Raw genomic sequence first — 18,818 nt, forward strand, 5'->3', positions numbered from 1 at the left:
CTAAACCAATGACAAACAAGCCAGAGAGGGGGCACCAAACAAGAGGGACCCCCGTTGGGAGAAAAAAAAAGAAACAGGAAGACGAGAGTGTTATTTAACATCAAGACTGTGTTAAGAGGGTCAACAGAGACTGTTGTAACAGGAAATTCTGCTCTCGAGAAGAGGCTACAAAGTAGCGTGTCCTTGCCACCTCATATGTGATTGTGTCATGGCAACAAATGAACTGCATTTTAATTCAAACACCACAAACAGTGCCTAACAGCGCATTACTTCAGGGTGTATTTTATCAAAGAAGATTAAGCTAAGAAAAGCACCCCTCAAACTACAGCTAAAAGGATGCAGTAAAGGATCCCAAAGAAGAAGAATGAAGTTTGAATGTAATGCCTGCAGGCATGGAGAAGGGCTATGGGTGCCTGTCTTAGCTTAGGCAGCAGGATGAGCAATCACTCAGTCTTGCTTAAGCTCACACAAGGACAGCATCTCTTGGGCAGTTCACGCCCAACAAATCTGTTTTTTATTGCCTCTCCTCATTTTTTTTTAAGCCCCGCTCATCAAAATGAATTTCACATCTGCTCCGTGCGTCTGGGGGTCCAGACATGAATTGAAATTTGCGTCAGACGGTTTTAACTCACCGCTGGCGAGCATCCGCCAAAAATGGGCTGAAAGACAGTCTTCCTCACACAATTAAAACAATCAATTAGACTAAATGACGAGGCCCGCAGGCTGCCTGCTTTTTCTAGTGTTGTAACATCTCACAACACAACTTAATCACTTCCTGCTTTGAAGCTCAGATAAAGATCCGGTGTTGATGGCTTCTTTTTGTAAGAGGAGGAGCACCAACAGAAAGAAAAAGAAAGATAGAACTTTTGGAGAAAAAGTAAAAAGATACAGGAATAAAAGTAGAAAAAAAAGCGTGTAAAGGTTGACAGCAGATGACAGGCGGAGCAAATCAGGACGCACCTTGCACTGAAACAATGGAACAAAGGTGCCGGACGTGTCTGTTCTCCTCACTATATTAGCTGAGGCTACAACCAAACCAGACCCTCGTTCCGCTCATCCAACATTATTTTATTGGAGCTGTCATGTCAAGTTAGAAACATTGAGTTAATTTGTGAGCTGCACCCTGAGGTAAGGTAGGACAAACACAGGTTGAATAACTGACAGCTCCGGAAGTCAACATGCCTTTTCAGAATGAAGTGTCTGAGACTTCATGCTTACAAAGCTGGGACTTTTGTTTGAAACTCCTTCTATGTTTTGTTGTTAGACTATGAATTTGCACTTCTTCTTTTGCGGACGAATGAGTTTGCTTTAATGACTTTTTGGGAATAGTAAATTTCCAGTAAAGTATATGAAATCAGTTTTGTTGGAAGGCGTTTTTTTTCCAGTCAGGATCCTGAACTCATCCAAACTATCCTTCTCCTTTCTATAGCCACTTTCTCTGATCAGGAGCACAAGTGGTGGGAGCCTATTTAGACATACACAAGTGAAGTGGTCAATCACAGACAAGTTTTCGCACTAATGAGCAATTGAACATTTCTAATTACCTAAACATTGTTTCTTTTGAGCTCTCACTAGAAGCAGTGTGCACAGGCATTGGGGGGAATTTGACAGCCTCTGCAAGCTCTGAGGGTTTGAACTGCGCAACTTCTCACTGTGAGACATTTTTAATAAGTCAAACCACTGAGCCAGCCAACCGTGGAAACCGCAAAAATCCAGTGACACCTGATCTGGTGGGTTATCGTTCACTTAAATGTATATCGGCTCACAAAAGAACAGAGAAACAAAAGAGAAATTGACAGCAGAGGTGCAAGGGACTTTATGGCCAGGTATTTGAAAAAAAAAAAAAAAAGCTATTGACGGGTGAGAACCTGCAACAAGTACAACCCCATCTATTATAAGGGCTACAGGCAAGAACACGGTGAAACATCCATTAAACTCAACCCGGTATCACGGTAAAATATGAAATAGACACGTCGGTCCACTGAAATTGCAACACTTTGGGCTGTCTCGGCCTGAAAGTTACAGGTTTTACTGTAGTGGACGAAAATGAAACCTACTGCATGCTTTGAGCCATGTGATTTACAGGAAAATTCTACTTTTTGCAGAAACACATGGTTGGGGTTAGGGAAAAGGAACATGGTTGTTGTCAGCAAACAAAAAAAACACGTCAAGAAAAAAGTAGTCACCTCCTAGATTCGAAACTTATGGTCCCACATGACACCTTGGTCACATGAACCCACGTCACATGACACTTACGTGTAAGTTTCGCCCTTACAAAATGTGTAACTTTCCTGCCTGGAAAGCACAAAACGTGGTCCTCTCACGTTTTGCTGTAGTGGACCGGCGTGTCTATTTCACGCTTTGCTGTGATGCAGGGTTATTTAGCTAGCTTAACCACCGAGCAAACATGGACACTATTAGCTACCGCCTAGCTTTAACTTGTTACGTCCAGTTAGCAGCTTGTATAAAAGCATAACACACAACGTGTCCTCTGACAGAATCAGCTGAGTGTGGGGATGGAAGTTGCTTCACAAGAGAGGTGAGAGGAGGAGAGAGCAGGGCAGGAGAGGAGGAGGGAGACACAGCAGCTGCCCTGGAGTGATACGAGCACAAGCTAAATAGCATCAGACACTAATTTTAGTGAACCTGGGTTATGGCCAGATAAAGCGACTGATTCTGACAGGGGGTAGCTGGTACGTGTGTGGGAGAGGAGAGCTCTTTTGCCGTGCACAAACTGAACATGAGTTGTGTACGGCCTGTCACCGACCCTCGCGCAAATAGCGGGCCCGTGCAGCCATGTGGAAAAGACTGTCTTCAGGTTGGCCGAATTAAAATCACCGGCCATGATGAAAGCATTATCAGGATGGTTATTTTGCATGCCACTGATTGGGTAATATCATTTTGATGAAGCGACCCTTTGCATTGCAAGGAATGTATGAATCTGTAATGTTAATGATGGTCTGCTCTTTGGGCAAGTAAAACGGTCACTTAATCACCAACATGTATCAGCTGGGGGCCAATGACTCAGAACAGACTGGGCTTTAGTGCTCCAATCATTGTTGACGTACATTCAGATGCCGCCGCCTGTCGATTTGACACCGAGAGCGCAGCTCCAATCTGAACATCGCCAGCCCCTCGATAGCTAATGCCATCCTCTGGTACATTGTCAAACTACCATTTCTTGGTGAAGCTGTGGGTGCCACAGGTCCTAATTGTTAGATCTAACACGAGGCAGTCTAGTTTGTCTTCTGAGGAGCAGATGTTGGCGTGCAGAACGAAGGGAAGCTGTGGTCTACATGCGTGAGCTTTTTGCCCGGCCATGGCCCCAGCTCGAGAGGTGTGCTTCATGTCCCTCTCGCACGGCATCCATGTCCTTCTCCTGCAGACAATCGTAATAGCTGAAGTGGGATTCAGAGATTTTGTGATAAACCCATTTAAGCAACACTTCTGTACATTCGAGGACTGAGCAATGGATGGCAGTCATATATTATTATCCCAACTATCTCAGTGGGTTTCACTAAAAAATTCAAGGCGAAGGGGGTGAATGATTCATATACTGCAAGATCTAAGATTAGGTAGGTAGGTAGGTAGGTAGAGACAAGTTCAAATAATGAACCCACATCTGTATGTTGGAATTGTATTAATCCACCTTTGGCCCTTCAGATTTATTTTAGCTCTTTGGAGGGGCAATCCTGGACAACCCTTAAACACATGAATTCAAACTAGTTCCACCTTTACCAGTTATACGCGTAAAATGCTGCTTACACACTGAAGCCTCAGTTTTAACGATCAGCCAGTCCATTTGTTTACTTTTATGTACTTTTACTTTTGATACCCTCAGCACATTTTGCTGATTATATTTGTACACAGTGGCATTGGTTCTTTCGATGAAGAAAAGGATCTAGTGTTAAGTGCAGACAGGCAGGGAAATGTGCCATCAGAATTCTTGGAAAAACTGAGAGCCCCCCTGCTGTAGTGAAGAAATTTCCCCTCGGGGATTAATAAAGTGTATCAAATCAAATCAAATCAAATAATTTATACATCCACAAACTGAATTTGTGGATGCACAAATTATTTTTCCTTAAAACAGTGAGGTTACACAGCTTTCTATCCCCAATGAAAATAACTCCTGACTCACATTTAATCCCAGACATGAGCAAAAAAAAAAAAAAAAGCTTCAGGAATAAACATTTAAACTTGAGTTATGACTGATTTATCTTCCCGAGTACTTGAGTAGTTTGAAAAAATAGTCCTATCAGCAGTGACTGAAGTGCAGTGTGCTAAGAGAAACATTTAAGCATATCAGTTTCATTGCATGCTCCAGCTGCTTTGTGAGCTGTTGTGAACTGTTTATGGGCCCCCAAGGGAGGGCAGGGGAGAGACCTCTGTATCAAAACAATTCCACAGCTAGCAGGAGGTGTGACATAAACAACAAGGTTCTTACCCTTCCCCTGTGAGCCCCGCTGACAGCCAACCCACCATCCACCTCGCGCACAAACACCCGCGCTCTCCGCACACGTGTGCGTATGCACACTGACATACATGTCAAACCGCAGCACTCCCAAGCTCAACTCTCCCCCTGCTTCCTATTGCTTATTTCTCTGAGTAAAGAGGGAAGTATGAAAAAATGAATGGCTGTCATATGGAAGTGGTAGGTTGTATTAGGAGAGGGAAAGCTATTGGTGTGGAAAATCAATTTCCCCCAAGTCGCCAACATATAGCTTCTATTGGGTAAAATAGCCCACATTAGCCTGTTTCCTCATGCAAGGCTGAGTGTGGAGGTAGAGAAGAGGGAAGAAGGGGTACTGGGATGGAAGGGAAATGGATGGAATGTTCAAATGGAAAGTGATGAGAAGTGGGGATGGGAGGAAGAGAAGGACAGTTGAGGAACCACAGGGGAAAGAGAGAGGGAAAATAATTCATGCCATGTACGCACTATGCTTCCACGACCTCGCATGAACGTGGGGAAGTATGGCAAGGCCTGTAGCTGACAGTCTACCAGTGTTGGGAGTAACATGTTACGAAGAAAAGCATTCATTTGATTTTACTACTTCTGGCAGTCTATTAATGTAACAAACTACTTCTTCAAATAATTGAATAATGCAGTTACAATTACTGAAATTTCAGTGGGCTCGTTAGTTTGATCTTGTGTATTAATAGTGACGGACAAGTGCAGTCTGTAGCAGACCTAAGCAACCTACTCCCCCAATTTCCTTCCTGCTCGGAGAACTGACGGGTACCCAGAGGTGCATGGAGGGCAATCAGTGATACTGCCCCGCTGAATAAGGTTCCTAATGGGGGGCAAGGACCTGGTTTGACTGGGTGGGGTCCAAGCACTGCCCTCCGTGTGCAGCTTGACATCAAGCCCGTCAGCCCTTAGAGCAGGCCACTGGCAGCCTCTCGTGGAGAAAAACACAGGCTCGTCTGGTCGGAAACAAGGCCCAGAATATGGGGGTCACGTCTCGCAAAGCCGGTCCCAGCCAGCCGCAGCCTCGACCGAAGAAGGTTCATGGATGTGGGCAGGGGCAAAGAGAGAATCAGGCGGTGGCAGAGGACGATGCGCACCTTGGGAAGCTCACAAAGAAGCCGTACGGAGAGGGATGCAGGGTAAAGAGCCGAAGAAAAAGAGGTAAGATGACAGCCAACCGCCGCCTCTGAGGTATCTGGCCAAAAGCAGACTGGGCAAGAGGCCCTTGGCAATCCAGGGCAGGCAACACTCAAACGATATAGATATGTGTGCAATGAAATAACACATTACTTCCCCAGGTAACTAATTATGTGCGTATGCAGTATTATGTAGTAATAAGTAAGTAAATAAGTAATTCACCTACTTTTAAAAGAAGAAGAATTTTCAGTTCCATGTGCTCTCAACCAACAGCCGATTCAAAGCATATTACAGATTATTACTCTATATTACTCTTTCCTCTCTACCCTCCTGCAGTTCACAATATATTTGCATAATTCATTGGACTTTGGCTGCTGCCCCCACCCCTCTCCCTCCACCCTCAAAAAAAAGAAATCACCTAATGATTTCACACATGCACGCTCACCAAGGCCACCGTCCTTCACTACTAACCGCGTGTCTCCGGGCCTTTGAGTCGCTTCACAGGGACCATACGGAGTACAGGTTCAGTTTGAGCTGGAAGCCCCGGCTCTGCACCGTGGTCATATTCTCCAGGGTACAATTACATATTACGCGCAGGGCTCAGTATGGGATATCTTTTTAAGTTAGTCTCAGCGGGGCATCGAGAGATGTGGATGATCTCTTAGTACCCGGCCCTATCTAGAACAAAGCTGACTGACGAGCAGAGGTACATCAAAGTTTTGTAACACCCAGAGAAAATGTGGACCCCTACCCATGCATCAAAATGTGAGGCTTTTAGCTGACCGTTTGTTCAAAGATGACTCGGGTGAAGTGATTTATCTTCGACACAAACTTCTGATACAAAATAGAACAATGCAGCTGCCTTGAGAGGAAATTTATGGAAGAGAAACTGGGGAGAGTTCCAAAAAAAAAAAAATAGAATGTAATGACACACAATTCATTATCTGCCTCGTAAATAATTAGCTGTGTCACTTAGTCTTTAGCCTTTTCAACAGGGGTTGAGCTGGACAAATATAATCCTTCATCAGTGATGAAACAAGGACTAAATCTTTAGAAGGTATTGTGCTCTGGAGAATATTCTGCCATCCAAATATCCCAAGATTAAAACAAACTTTTTACGATCCTGTCCTAGCTTTCATTGTCCACTGGGAGTTACAGTTACTATGGATAACTTTCACAATACATTTTATATGGCGCTGTAACAGATATGGAAGAACAACATACCCTTCTCATTTGTTATCTTAACATGAACAGAGTTGAAATATGTTTTTTTAAATGGCCAAAGACAAAAATAAAGAAAGAAATCCAAGTTCATACACATATTCAATATTTGGTTCTGTAACTTAGGCAACTTACTCTCCAGTGAGCATTTCAAATGCAAAACATCTAACTCAATCTTATTTTATTGTTATGAAATACAGCTTGTTCCACTTTAAGATATGGGTGAAGCTGGGAAATCAAGCCCGACTGAGTGTATGATAGGACCATACGTTTCTTACCTTGCCAATGATCTTGGGGAAAGGAGCTCTCTGATTCTCAGTCACAATCACAGCAGGCACCAGCAGGGATCTCTTGGATCTGTGTGGCAGCTTCTGGCCGAGACCCAGGAAACCCTACAGAGGAGGGAAACCATATTGTTAGAGTTGGAAAAAACATCCCTTGTGTTTTATGTTTCGCCCGACTGTGAAGCAATTCCCCTTTGAGGTGACGTCCCCAATAATTCTTCTAAAATTACTTCTTAGCATCTTTTACCGATTATCCTAGAAAAACAACAACATCGCAGAAACACACACGCACACACACGCACGCACACACACACACACACACACACACACACACACACACACACACACACACACACACACACACACACACACACACACACACACACACACACACACACACACACACACACACACACTCACAGTAAGCAGTCAAGTATGCATTGAAAAACAGAGAAAACATGTTGACACAAGCCTCTCCTGGAAGAATTACCCATTTCTTTTTTTTCTTTGATAAAGAATGGCATATAATATATAATGCAAAGTGTCTGAATGCCTGGCAGGCAGCAACATATGCTTTACACATTTAGAGAGAAGATGATTTTCTCTGGGCAAAGATAAAATACGTGTTTTCTGCCGCACTCACTGCAGCGGAATTTATATCCTTTGTCTGTTTTTTCTTTTCCTTTTGTGTATGTTAAATGAGGAAAGGAACGAGAAGTAAAGGAAGCAAAAACAAAGATGCGAAGAGATGGAAGAAATGACGAAATGAGAGATGACAAGGTTTTGGTGGAGCAATTGCATCGTTGAAGCACAAGGAGCCATTCTGATGTTGTTTTTGCTCAAGAACACAATAGCATATTCTAATTTCATCTTCTACTATCCTGTTTTAGTAAACAAAAGCCTGTTTTTTTTTTTTTTAAACTATATGATATAGTAAAAAAAAGAAAATGCTCCCTTCTCTCCTACACTTTGAAATCACTGATAGAGTCGTGGCCATTCCGCTTGGAATGAATGCCTGTCACGGAAATAATGCCTGTCACTGACACCATAAACAGGAAGCAGAAATCCGGGCTGCTAACACGGAGGTGATGACCTACAGGGGAGGACAGTCTGCTGACTGTCTGCGCTCCTGGACACGAGCCGAGGAGCGCACACACACACACACACACACACACACACACACACACACACACACACACACACACACACACACACACACACACACACACACACACACACACACACACACACACACACACACACACACAAACGCACACTCAAATGCTCTGGCATAACCATAAATATGTCCACAAATATGATTTAATAAAAGTGTTATGACTAATAATAGTAAAATGACATACTGAGCAAACATCTATATACATTCAAGACAATGTCATAGAATGTATTGCGAGTGAATTTGGTCAACATTTTACGAAGATGTATTTACATTTTAGTTTATAACCTGTTTGTATTGTTTTTGTTACCCCCAGTTTGTCCCTGCTTGTGGCTGTCGAGACCCACCATAATATCCGAAACATAGAAATAACATTCCCTAGGCAGTGTAGCACTGTTCAGTGATGCAGCCTGATCTTCCAAAATAATCATAAGTCGGGTCAGAGGGAAAGCAATTACCCTCATAGAGAGCTAATCTGCCACCTGCTTCTTGGCAGCCCAAGGACAGCACCAGAGCACGTCTACTCAGCTCCCTTTTACAGCACAGAAGTGGTTTTCATAGTTTCAGCATCATTTTGTTGGGTAAACTCAGCATCGCACAGACAGATCAGACCCCAACGACAGCACAGGGATGTTGTGTAAATCATAGCTGCCTCCCATGTCTTTGTTTTAACCAGCCAGAGAGCCATTAGTGTTTTCACAGGGCCAATCAAATCATTTAATTCAACAGCAGTCTGCTCCACAACACACATTAGCTTTCTTACTCATGTCCTCTTCTAATCCAACTACAGCTCTGGACATCTTATAGTTGATTCTGCTTGCCCACACCAACATCCACCGAGGGAAAGTGCATTTCATAACTTCAATTTGCAGGCTAGATAGCTAAATAGCTTCATGAGTTAACTATTTAGCTAATTAAACATCAGCTGAGCTTAAAAACTTACTTGCAAATGTAATTTCAATCTTTTCCAGATGCTAATGTGGCCCCTTACAGTTTATTACCACTGCATATAAAACTGTCCGCATATGCCTTGTAAACTACAGTTTGCAGCACGTGTTCATTTAGTTTGTCAATCTCCTTTTCTCTGTCACGGCCCAGTCTGCCAGCGGCTGTCAATCAAACACAAACACTTCCAGAAAAGGGACATTTCTAGTATTGTCCTACCTTCAAGTTATGTCAAATTACAATAAGGATGACTAAAGATGGCAAAAACAATGTGATTTCATTTGGATCTGAAGTTTGTAAACACTAATGTCCTACAGTCCATTGTCTACATAATGGCAGATGTTCGGCTTGAGCAAAATGTTGAGCAAAATGAAAGAACGATGATGAAAGAAACAACACGGCAACAAGTCTGGCCGCCGAACCCTGGTAAAACGAAAACACATTTTCAATATGAAAGAGAAAATACCGACCTGAGGTTTTTGTGGTTTCATTTGCAATGCAAATAGTCTCTTTTGTCCTTCATCTTTTAGAGCCTACTGTGCAACACTTTATTGACAATGTGCAGTGCACACTGATATGGTTGTGTGTATGCAGGGGGCTGTTTGCATGTTTACTGTTCACACTGCTGTTCTTGGCTGACAGGGACTCTGGCAGCACTCTCACCTCTGTCAGGATGACGGGCAGAGAGCAGGTAAAAGGGGGAAAAACTGAGCCATTTGTCGACAGAGACTCGCCTCTATCTGCCGAACCCTGACATCACTACACACACACAGCCCTCCACCACTCCCGGCGACGAAGTTCAGAAAAAAAAACATGATGAAACAGTAATCACAAACACAACCCAACCAGAACAAACCAAAGACACACCAAGCGGTCTCTGAAATGACCATCCTTATCAAATCCACTGGGGGATGACCTTTGAAATGTCAAAGACAGAAATCTCAAACCTGAAGCTATTAAACAGAACACTGCGCAAAACTATGAGAGATTATAGGACCTATTTTGTGTCTTAAGAGCACAGGCAGTGGTGTGTGTATATTTATGTGACCGGTTCACAAGCAACTTTATGGACTTTTAAGCACTGCCAGTAAAAAATCTGGCCCCAAGTCGGAAGCCCAGGGATGAGCGCATCAATCCCATCATGCACACGTCTCAGCTGTGTGATATTTGTAAAGGAGGGTAAGAAGAGCTGGGAGGCAAACAGGCACCATGAGGTATTTTTAGTGGCTGGTGAGAGGAGTTAGGGCTAAGATAAATCACGCTGTCAAATCCACGTCTTCACTGAGCTGAGATTCAGTGGATACGGTGAGGGAGTGATGGCGCTTTAAAACCTATCAATGTTCTGCAGGTGGATCAGGTCGGCAAGATGCACTGACAAAAGCGTGTTGAGCTGGATGCAGACGTTTTGTCCCGCTCACCACAGAGTATTCTAGGAAAGATACCTTGCAGCCCCGCTCTCTCTGTCCTCTCACCTTTTACACCTGCCACTTTGCAGCGTTAACTCATTCTTTTCTCTCACTTAGCAGGAGCTGTTCTTCTCACTTCCTCCCTTTGCCGCCTGCATGTGTGATGAATAGTGTTCTTATAGTTTGGTGACACCGTAAGAGAAAGAAGCCATGAATCTTTAATGTGTTCTGTTAATAAATTACTGCTGCGTCATCAACCCTGATCCAACCTTAAAACATGTTGCCTCTCTCTCTGTCTGTCTCTGTCTCTGTCTGCCATTTAAGCCATCATCAGGGCATTTCATTGAAAAGAAAAGAAACAGTTAAGAAGATTTAAAGATACTTGATAATAAATAGGTAAAAACAGAAGGGTGCATGTCGAAACTGTTTGCATGCATATATTCAATATTGAACTACAGCATGTGTCTGTGTGTGTGAGGCAGAGAAAGATGGAGCCTTTGTCATTGTCATCTCGGCTTAGAGTTACTGTGGCAGCAAAGTCACGTCCTTGTCCATTCTGCCATTTTCACTCTCAATGCTATATTGAGATGTGTCATTACTCATTTCTGACAACGTGTTGGAGACCTGGTGAGAAATGGATAATATCAAGGCCAGCGTCGGCCAGTGGTGACGGGAACGCACAGCAACTGGATGTGGAGTAAACTCTTGGATATGCAGCCAGGTCAGGTAATCAGTCAGTTCTCTAAATGTGCGGTTGTGTTGATGTCAGCAGTATGTACATGGAGAAAATAATAAATTCAGACACATCTAAAAAAAAAAACATGCTCCTCAACTTGGGTGTTGACAGCACAATGTTACACACTTTATTTGAATATAACCAATAAAGCATGAACACTTTTCATCTTGGCCGAGCAGAATGTAGCAATACGCTGATGACTGATGCCTATACCGGAATTTAATTAGCTGCATTAATTAATACTGTGCCAAAGTGATTATGTTACGACCTCATCTGCAGATAGTAGTAAAGAGTGTGTCCTGACCATAATCCAGACAGAACTGTTTCAAATCAAGATGTTCAAAACTGGTGCTTTTAGAAGTGAATTAAATGTCATCGCACTAAAAGCACATTAGCTCAATGTTAAGTCCTTACCTTTACTTTATTGTCGTTCTTGTTTGGGACCACATTTTTGATAACCATGCTTTGAGTTTATTGTAGAGCAGCTTTTAATCTGTATTTATAAACCATCAGGAAGAAAATATGAACAGTTTTGATTATCAACAATCGTTCCTTCATCTTAAAACGCATGTCTAAAATAATGTCTTTGTTATCCTCTGCTGACCTGAAAAAGTCATCCATGTGATGATCCATGTTTCCCTTGACTTCTGTCACCGTCACACTTTTTCTCTCATCTGCTGATGGTGCCGAAACCCAAGGAGGAGGCTTTTAACAAAGTCTAAGAGACCTGAGCATCATTTTCATAATCCAATTTTAGCTTCTCTATTTCAGCTGTCAACTAATTTTTTTTATTTATTTACAAAATTTGAACAATCACCTTCTTCTATTTGGGACCTTTAAGATGGCTGTAAACCAGATTGGAGCAGAACCACCTAGTGACCCAATGTGTCTCACTTCTGTGAGGGACATTGCATAACATTAAATCAAATACAGTATTCTCCAGTGTATTCAACAACATTTATAGCTAGAAGCAAAAACAATACAAAAACAAATTGACTTTGCATCTGTTGTTATGAACAGTAAATTGCAGATATGAGTGGAGCTGGACTAAAAAACTCAACACCACACGATAGATGGTCTTGAAAATGATTCAAATATGGTTTGTTTATCTGAAAATTGATCACCAGTTGAAAACTTGGCTGGCTTCTTAGTTCCCCTTTTATTTTTAATGAAAACACCATTAGGCAGGAGGTCTTATCAATGCTTTGAAAATTAATGTTTTTCTTGCTGATTTTGTACATTTATGTGACGTTAAGCTTTTTGGTTTTCTCACTCCCCCGCAGTAAAGCTAACAAAAAAAACAAAAAAATTGTAAATTAGCAGATATATTAAACCACTTCAGCAAAAGATGCAGGGCGTAGAGGAACTAATGTAAAAGAGACAGACAAGGGCAGTAAACAGAATTAACAAATGAGAGCTACAGAACAAGCTGAGGAGATACAGCGTGAGTGGGACGGAGACAGACAGAAGAAGATTATTTGGGTTGTGTTGTATAATGTGAGCTGTTGTGCTGTGGTTGCAAGATGTCACATTTTAGTCATCCCCAAAAAGCCTTACTGAACACTGAAAGCTTGGTTAGAGAAAATCTATTTGCCATTGCAGGATGAGGATTTTGCATAGGATGCAATATTACATTTCATTCGGCGCACGAAAATGGATGAAACATAACAAAAGCAAAATAAATAGGCTTTTGGACTCAGATTATTTTGCCTCTTATCAGTTGTTACATTTGAATGGTGCCTGTTTATGCCCCCTGAAGGCAATACAATGTTCTGCATAACAGTTGTTCTGCATAACACAACCAAAACAACAAGGAATAATACACACACAAAAATCCATATCCTGAAGCATGCATTTGTTAAATTGAAATGCATTCTTCCATTAATTCACATATTGATCGGCTGCAAAAAAAGGGGAATAAATTACTCATTGAATACAGAGTTTTGCTCATAATAGGAATCATTAATCAGCCACTTCTCTCCCTCTGGGCCCTTGGTACAGCAAACTAGCAGCTCGCACTGAGGAATTAAAAACTGATTCCCTCCACCTTCGCTCCCAGCACTTATCAATTATCACCAGCCAATATTTTCTGCCATCATGTCATTTGTTATGCCAATAAAATCACCTTGGAATGTTTCCGCTCTGCGCTAGGCAGGAAACAAAAGGAAGGTTTGGGCAAATGCAAAATCCCCTTTTAACAACAACATAACAAAGCAATTTCATTATGAAAATGTGATCTCCAAAAAAACACCTACTGTGTGGTACAATAATTGAAAAAACACGGAAGAGACATCAAGGCTAGCGCAAGAACTATCTCAAATTTGAGATTTAAAGTTCGCCGTTCGATTGCAGTGGATGCTGTGAGCAGAGTCATTCCACAAGTCAAACCCCTGGCTTATTGAAACAAGCTTTCAAATATGCCATGAGTTAGTTACCGATTCTTCAAAAGCGGCTGCTGCTCTGAACACGTGTTTGATAAGCCACTTGAGACTTTGCCGAAGCGTGGGGCGGGGAGCGTGGGGAGTGCGGGGAGACTACAGGATATGGACAGAGAAAGGAACAATAGATTTTCTGATGATATGAGTCCCAGAGCTTGAGGAGCTCTGGGAGATTAATTGATAGTGAAATAATGAGAGCTTTTAACCACCCTGTCTCAGAAGAGAAATCTGCCTCTAACTCTTATTTTTTTTTTACATCTTTGTTTCTTCACTTTACCCTTAACCTAATTCATGCGCTTTATAACTATTTGTGCTATGCAATTAACAGTCGATTTATTCCACTTTAGGATAGACAGACACATTAAAGCGTCTGTCCCCCGGAAAGATAAAGCACTTCATTGGAGATATCAAGCTTCGCTGATAAAATGTGATTCAATCTTTGAGCAGGAGTTGAAGGAAAGACAAATACGTAGATTGGTGAAAGAATGGTGACGGTGTAATAATGTGCCATTTGTTCCAACTATAAGGGTTTTTGTTGTCCAAAGCAACGCTTTCTAACACATCTAAGAGCAACATCCTGGTTAAATTTATCTGGAGGCCGACTGTAGTTTTTAGCCTCAGCCATCTTCCCTTGGTAATAATAGCACTGCATCCTGTTTACAATCTCTGATCTTCTAACCACTTTTTGCTTTTTCATACTCCATTGTGATAATGCCAACATGTTCCCAGGGCTCAACAATTACCTCTCTGAGGTTGTACTGAGGCAGAGCAGTGCTGTGATATCAATAGTAATGTCAGCATGATGTAATGCTGGTAAAGAAAAAAATAAAACAAAAAGCAGGTTAATGCTTGCAATGACCACAGTCTTAACTTATTGTATTAGATTGTCAGAACTAAACACAAAATGCAGCTGAGCCTGATTAGAAAATCTGTCATTATTTTTGCAGGGATTTAGTCATAAACAAAAGTACTGGGCAACAGAAAATGTTGACGTTATGGTGACTAAAAGTCAGAGGATCACCAAGGTGAGTACAATCCATCCAGATGAATACATGTATGTAACAAATTATACCTCAGTCATTTAAATATTTGTTAGTACATTGAAAACACAAAACTTAATACACAAACCGCATGGTAGGGCTAGATGTAAGGACGGGAACATTACAAAGGATTAATGTACTTGGGAGACACGTCTGCAACATTTCCTGGAAACGAAGGCTATGTTCAGACTGCCAGCCCAAATCAGATCTTTGTCATGTCCAGTTTGTATCCAGATCGATTTTTTTTTAAAGTCTGAACAGCAAAAAAAGCACATGAAATGCAATTTTTGCAGCTATGATCCAAATCACATTTGGAGGTGGTTTGAAATGCGGTTCCAATCAGATCTCTGCAGATGCGTCTCAGTCCGGAAGCTCCGGTGGCTCAGGATTTCGTCACATGCAGCGTGACACTCTGCGAAAACATAATTTTCAGAGAGTGAACACAATCTATGCCAGCGCTAGCAGAAAGTGTAGATTTGTCTGCTGCTACTTCCATGCCGGCAGCTTCCATGTTGGAAGGCCATCTCACCAGCGTAGCTGCGCGCACGTCGTTACCACAGCAACCCATGCACATAGGTTAGTGATGTCTGGACACAACAAATCTGATCTGTTCACTTGCAAATAACACTGCAGACAGTCTGTCCTAAAGATCTGATTTACCTGCAGTCTGAACATAGCCTAATAGTTGCTGGAATATTTCATCCTGAACCAAAGTGGTGGACCGTCTGACTGACACACTAAAACCTGACATTGCAAAAATGTAATTCTCCAACTAAAGCTACCAATGATCACGAATAAAATGTTCTGTGAAAATAAATATCTCATGGAAAGCGAACACACAAGCACAGAAACACATTTATCCATGCAGAGAACAGAGCATACGGTGATATTAGTCACTAGGAACTTCCCTTCCAAGAGATAACTTGCCAAAGACTAATTTACTTATATCCTCAATGACTTGCCAATGTAACACCCATGGACTACCTAACCAAATAAACGATGGTGGCAGACACAAACAAATGAGAGCCATATCACCGCCGAAAGGGATGGAGACATTCATTAAGCTGGAGGCAGGAGAAATGGTAGCAGCAGGACACTGAGCACTGCAGCACAAAGACAGATGATCTCTGAGAGAGGAAGGGGAACACAAGCTGTACCTGCAGTCTGTGGAAACTTTTCCAAATCAACTTAGTGCATTTGGACAAAGCAGAGGGAGAATTGAGGTATATAAAGGATATGAATGCAGGACAATGGTGTTAATTCAGGTGCATAGAGTTTTTGTAAGGAAGTCAATTTGCTGGCTGTGGGAAAAAAATGTCTGTAGATTACACAAACAAAGGGACACATTTGCAGAGAAACAAAGCTCAACACTGGGGTGCAGGCTTACTGGCCAAATACCCATATAATTGAAACTGGCCAGTGTAATTCTTCACCGACCCAAACTTGGTGCAAAAACATTACGGGCTGTTTATTTTGCCATGTAGAAAAGTGTTTCCTTCCTCTCACACTTCCACGTGATCTCATGCAAAAACAACGACTGAAAAACAATAATAGAGAGAAAATGATGCACATGATGGTTATTCATCCATGTAGAAGGGGGTTAACCTATATTCTAATATACAAGAAATACTTCAAGAAGACTGTGTTCACATGCATGTGTTAAGAAGCACGTGTTAACCATATGCGAACGTCACAGTGGGACCATTCAAAGTCTTTCACTTTTATTGTGACAATTCAAAGTGTTTATCACGTTTACAAGAGGTTCATATTTTTACAATTGGAATCAGTTGTTATTGCAGCAGTGCCAGAATCTGACACATCTCTGGTGATAGTAAATATTAATCTTGTGATCACAAAATCACGCGAGATTCCATCTTCAGGCTTCATGTTATGTGTTTGTGTCTGCACCAATAGAGGTTCGGGTTTAGGTGTGACGACGTCGGGAACCAACTGTTCGTTCGAAAAACAACAATGACCTGATTGGTTGAATTTCGTCCGTGGTAGATGGGGATAGACAGATGGCTCATCCAGTCACCTGCCAAAGATTTCTTGAAAGGGCCTGCCCTCTTCCAAACAGTTTCCAGGGACCACTTCTCAGATGGTTCTATGTAACAAACCATCTGGAGCATCAGGTTAGGTAACGATATGTTTATAGCTTTGGCAGAACACTGCTGTTGGTATGCGGCCACGTCCAGCAGCTTTCACATGTTCAAGTTCAGAAAAATAAATTATCTTTCTTAAACCTTTTACATACATTTCCTTGTAGATGTAACATCAATTACAGTTTTAGAACAAAAAAAACAAGCTGGGAATGATGACGATTACTTAAATTTCCACATCACTAAATTTACTTTTTACCTTCTTCAAACATCCATTTGGTTTGAAAAAATTATGGATGTGGGTGTTTCCACACTGCCAAATATGGCCTCTCTGAGGTGGTGCAATTATGTTAATAGATGATAATTAAGGTTGCATGAGCGTGCTTCACATTTATAAGTGATTACAATTCATCAACATATGCATGAATGTGACTGACAACAGATGCCTCTGAACATTTGATGAATTTGGTTGTTAATGTTTTTAATTTGCAATTAAGATCACTAATGTATGAATGCTTTGTGAATAACTCAGTGGCTGGGTTTACATCCCAGAGCAAATCTCTAATGCGGAGTTATCCATTTTGTCTCGTCATGTAAAGTAACAGTTTGACATGAAGCAATCGATTATTAACACTTAAAATGACTCTTTAGCCTTAGAAACAGGCAATGAGGGCTGACAACGATTAATACCATCAGCATAACCACATAACACCCTCAACAACAACTGATTGACTGAGTCCACTTACTTTTTGTACTTTTCTGTGCAGATTAAACCAACAACACATGTTTATTATGTGTTAATTATGTGCTATAGAGGTGGTGGTAGGTGGACTTTGTTACTTTTGAACACAACCAGGCTCGTAGTAGCTGTAGTCTCATTTTTACATCTTTAGTACGTGAGAGTTTAGTACGTCTTCTCTTCCAGCACTTGACACAAAATTAAATAAATATTTAAAAAAATTAAATATCAAACGAAAAAACACCTTCTACTCCTCTAACTTACCCGCTGGCATTGCTATTTAATCACTGTTACATAATGCCCTGTTTTGCTACATTACAGTAACCTTTTCAAAATTTAATGAAGCGTAACCTTTTCACTTTTGATGAAGTATAAATAAAGAAACTAATGAAGAAAACACACACATGCGAGTGCCAAATTCTCCTCACCCCGAGTGTGTGCGCTGACTGAACCGGCAGTCCGGTGACGTCCACCTGTGCTACGTCATCCGCGCGTGCACTGAGCCCGTGGATGAACAGGACCGGCCCACTGGAAGGAACGTCTCGTCGAGGTACCAGGTTCAGATCCCCGTCCACGTGGAAGCTGGGATCCGTCACGTCGAACGTCACGTCCTCGTTCCCCGCACAGTCGTCAAACTCGACTGGAAGAAAGACACGGAACAGGCAGATACTTTGACATCACTCCGAACAAATTACACATAGAAAAGTGAAGACAAATTTTGCCCTATGAAATGCAGCCACTGAGGTATACACTGCACTGTAAGGAGAAAACGTAAGGGGCTGTCAAACAATCCACACATTTCTCAGATATAAGCAGATGCCCTGAAGACAAACAAATACCCCGAAGAAAGAGTGGGACGTTCTAAGGAGCTGTCAGCTAGGCTACGATAAAAGTCAGTGATCTCTATTCATACAAGCCTGCTGCAATATTTATGACCCGCTGCGTAACATGCTTTACATTGTAGACCTATTGATGCTTCTAACTTGCCTCTGCAGGACTGCTACTTTTACTACGGAGAATTCATCTGGTTAAGAGGATGAAGAAAGGATTTAAGATGCAGGAGGAAAAAAAAGTGTCACCTTCAAGTTCTATGTGCACGTGACACATGTAGGACTGTCTTGTCTGACTGAG

The 18,818-nt window shown here is 41.8% G+C and overlaps 1 protein-coding gene across 1 annotated transcript in view; it reads right to left on the reverse strand.

Moving 5' to 3' along the window:
* The window catches only part of cdh13 (cadherin 13, H-cadherin (heart)), a 315,876-nt gene that overhangs the window by 175,779 nt on the left and 121,279 nt on the right, over positions 1–18,818 (reverse strand). Inside the window, exons 3-4 of the mRNA XM_069705349.1 lie at positions 18,116–18,327; positions 7,105–7,218 (exon numbers count right to left, since the gene is read on the reverse strand). Coding sequence (XP_069561450.1) covers positions 7,105–7,218; positions 18,116–18,327 — 326 coding nt within the window. The remainder of the gene's footprint in view (positions 1–7,104; positions 7,219–18,115; positions 18,328–18,818) is intronic.

Source organism: Brachyistius frenatus, unplaced genomic scaffold (genome assembly GCF_029030835.1).
Source record: "Brachyistius frenatus isolate BFR_SWC_R1_liver_20210118 unplaced genomic scaffold, ASM2903083v1 Contig_55, whole genome shotgun sequence".
Lineage (NCBI taxonomy): Eukaryota > Metazoa > Chordata > Actinopteri > Embiotocidae > Brachyistius > Brachyistius frenatus.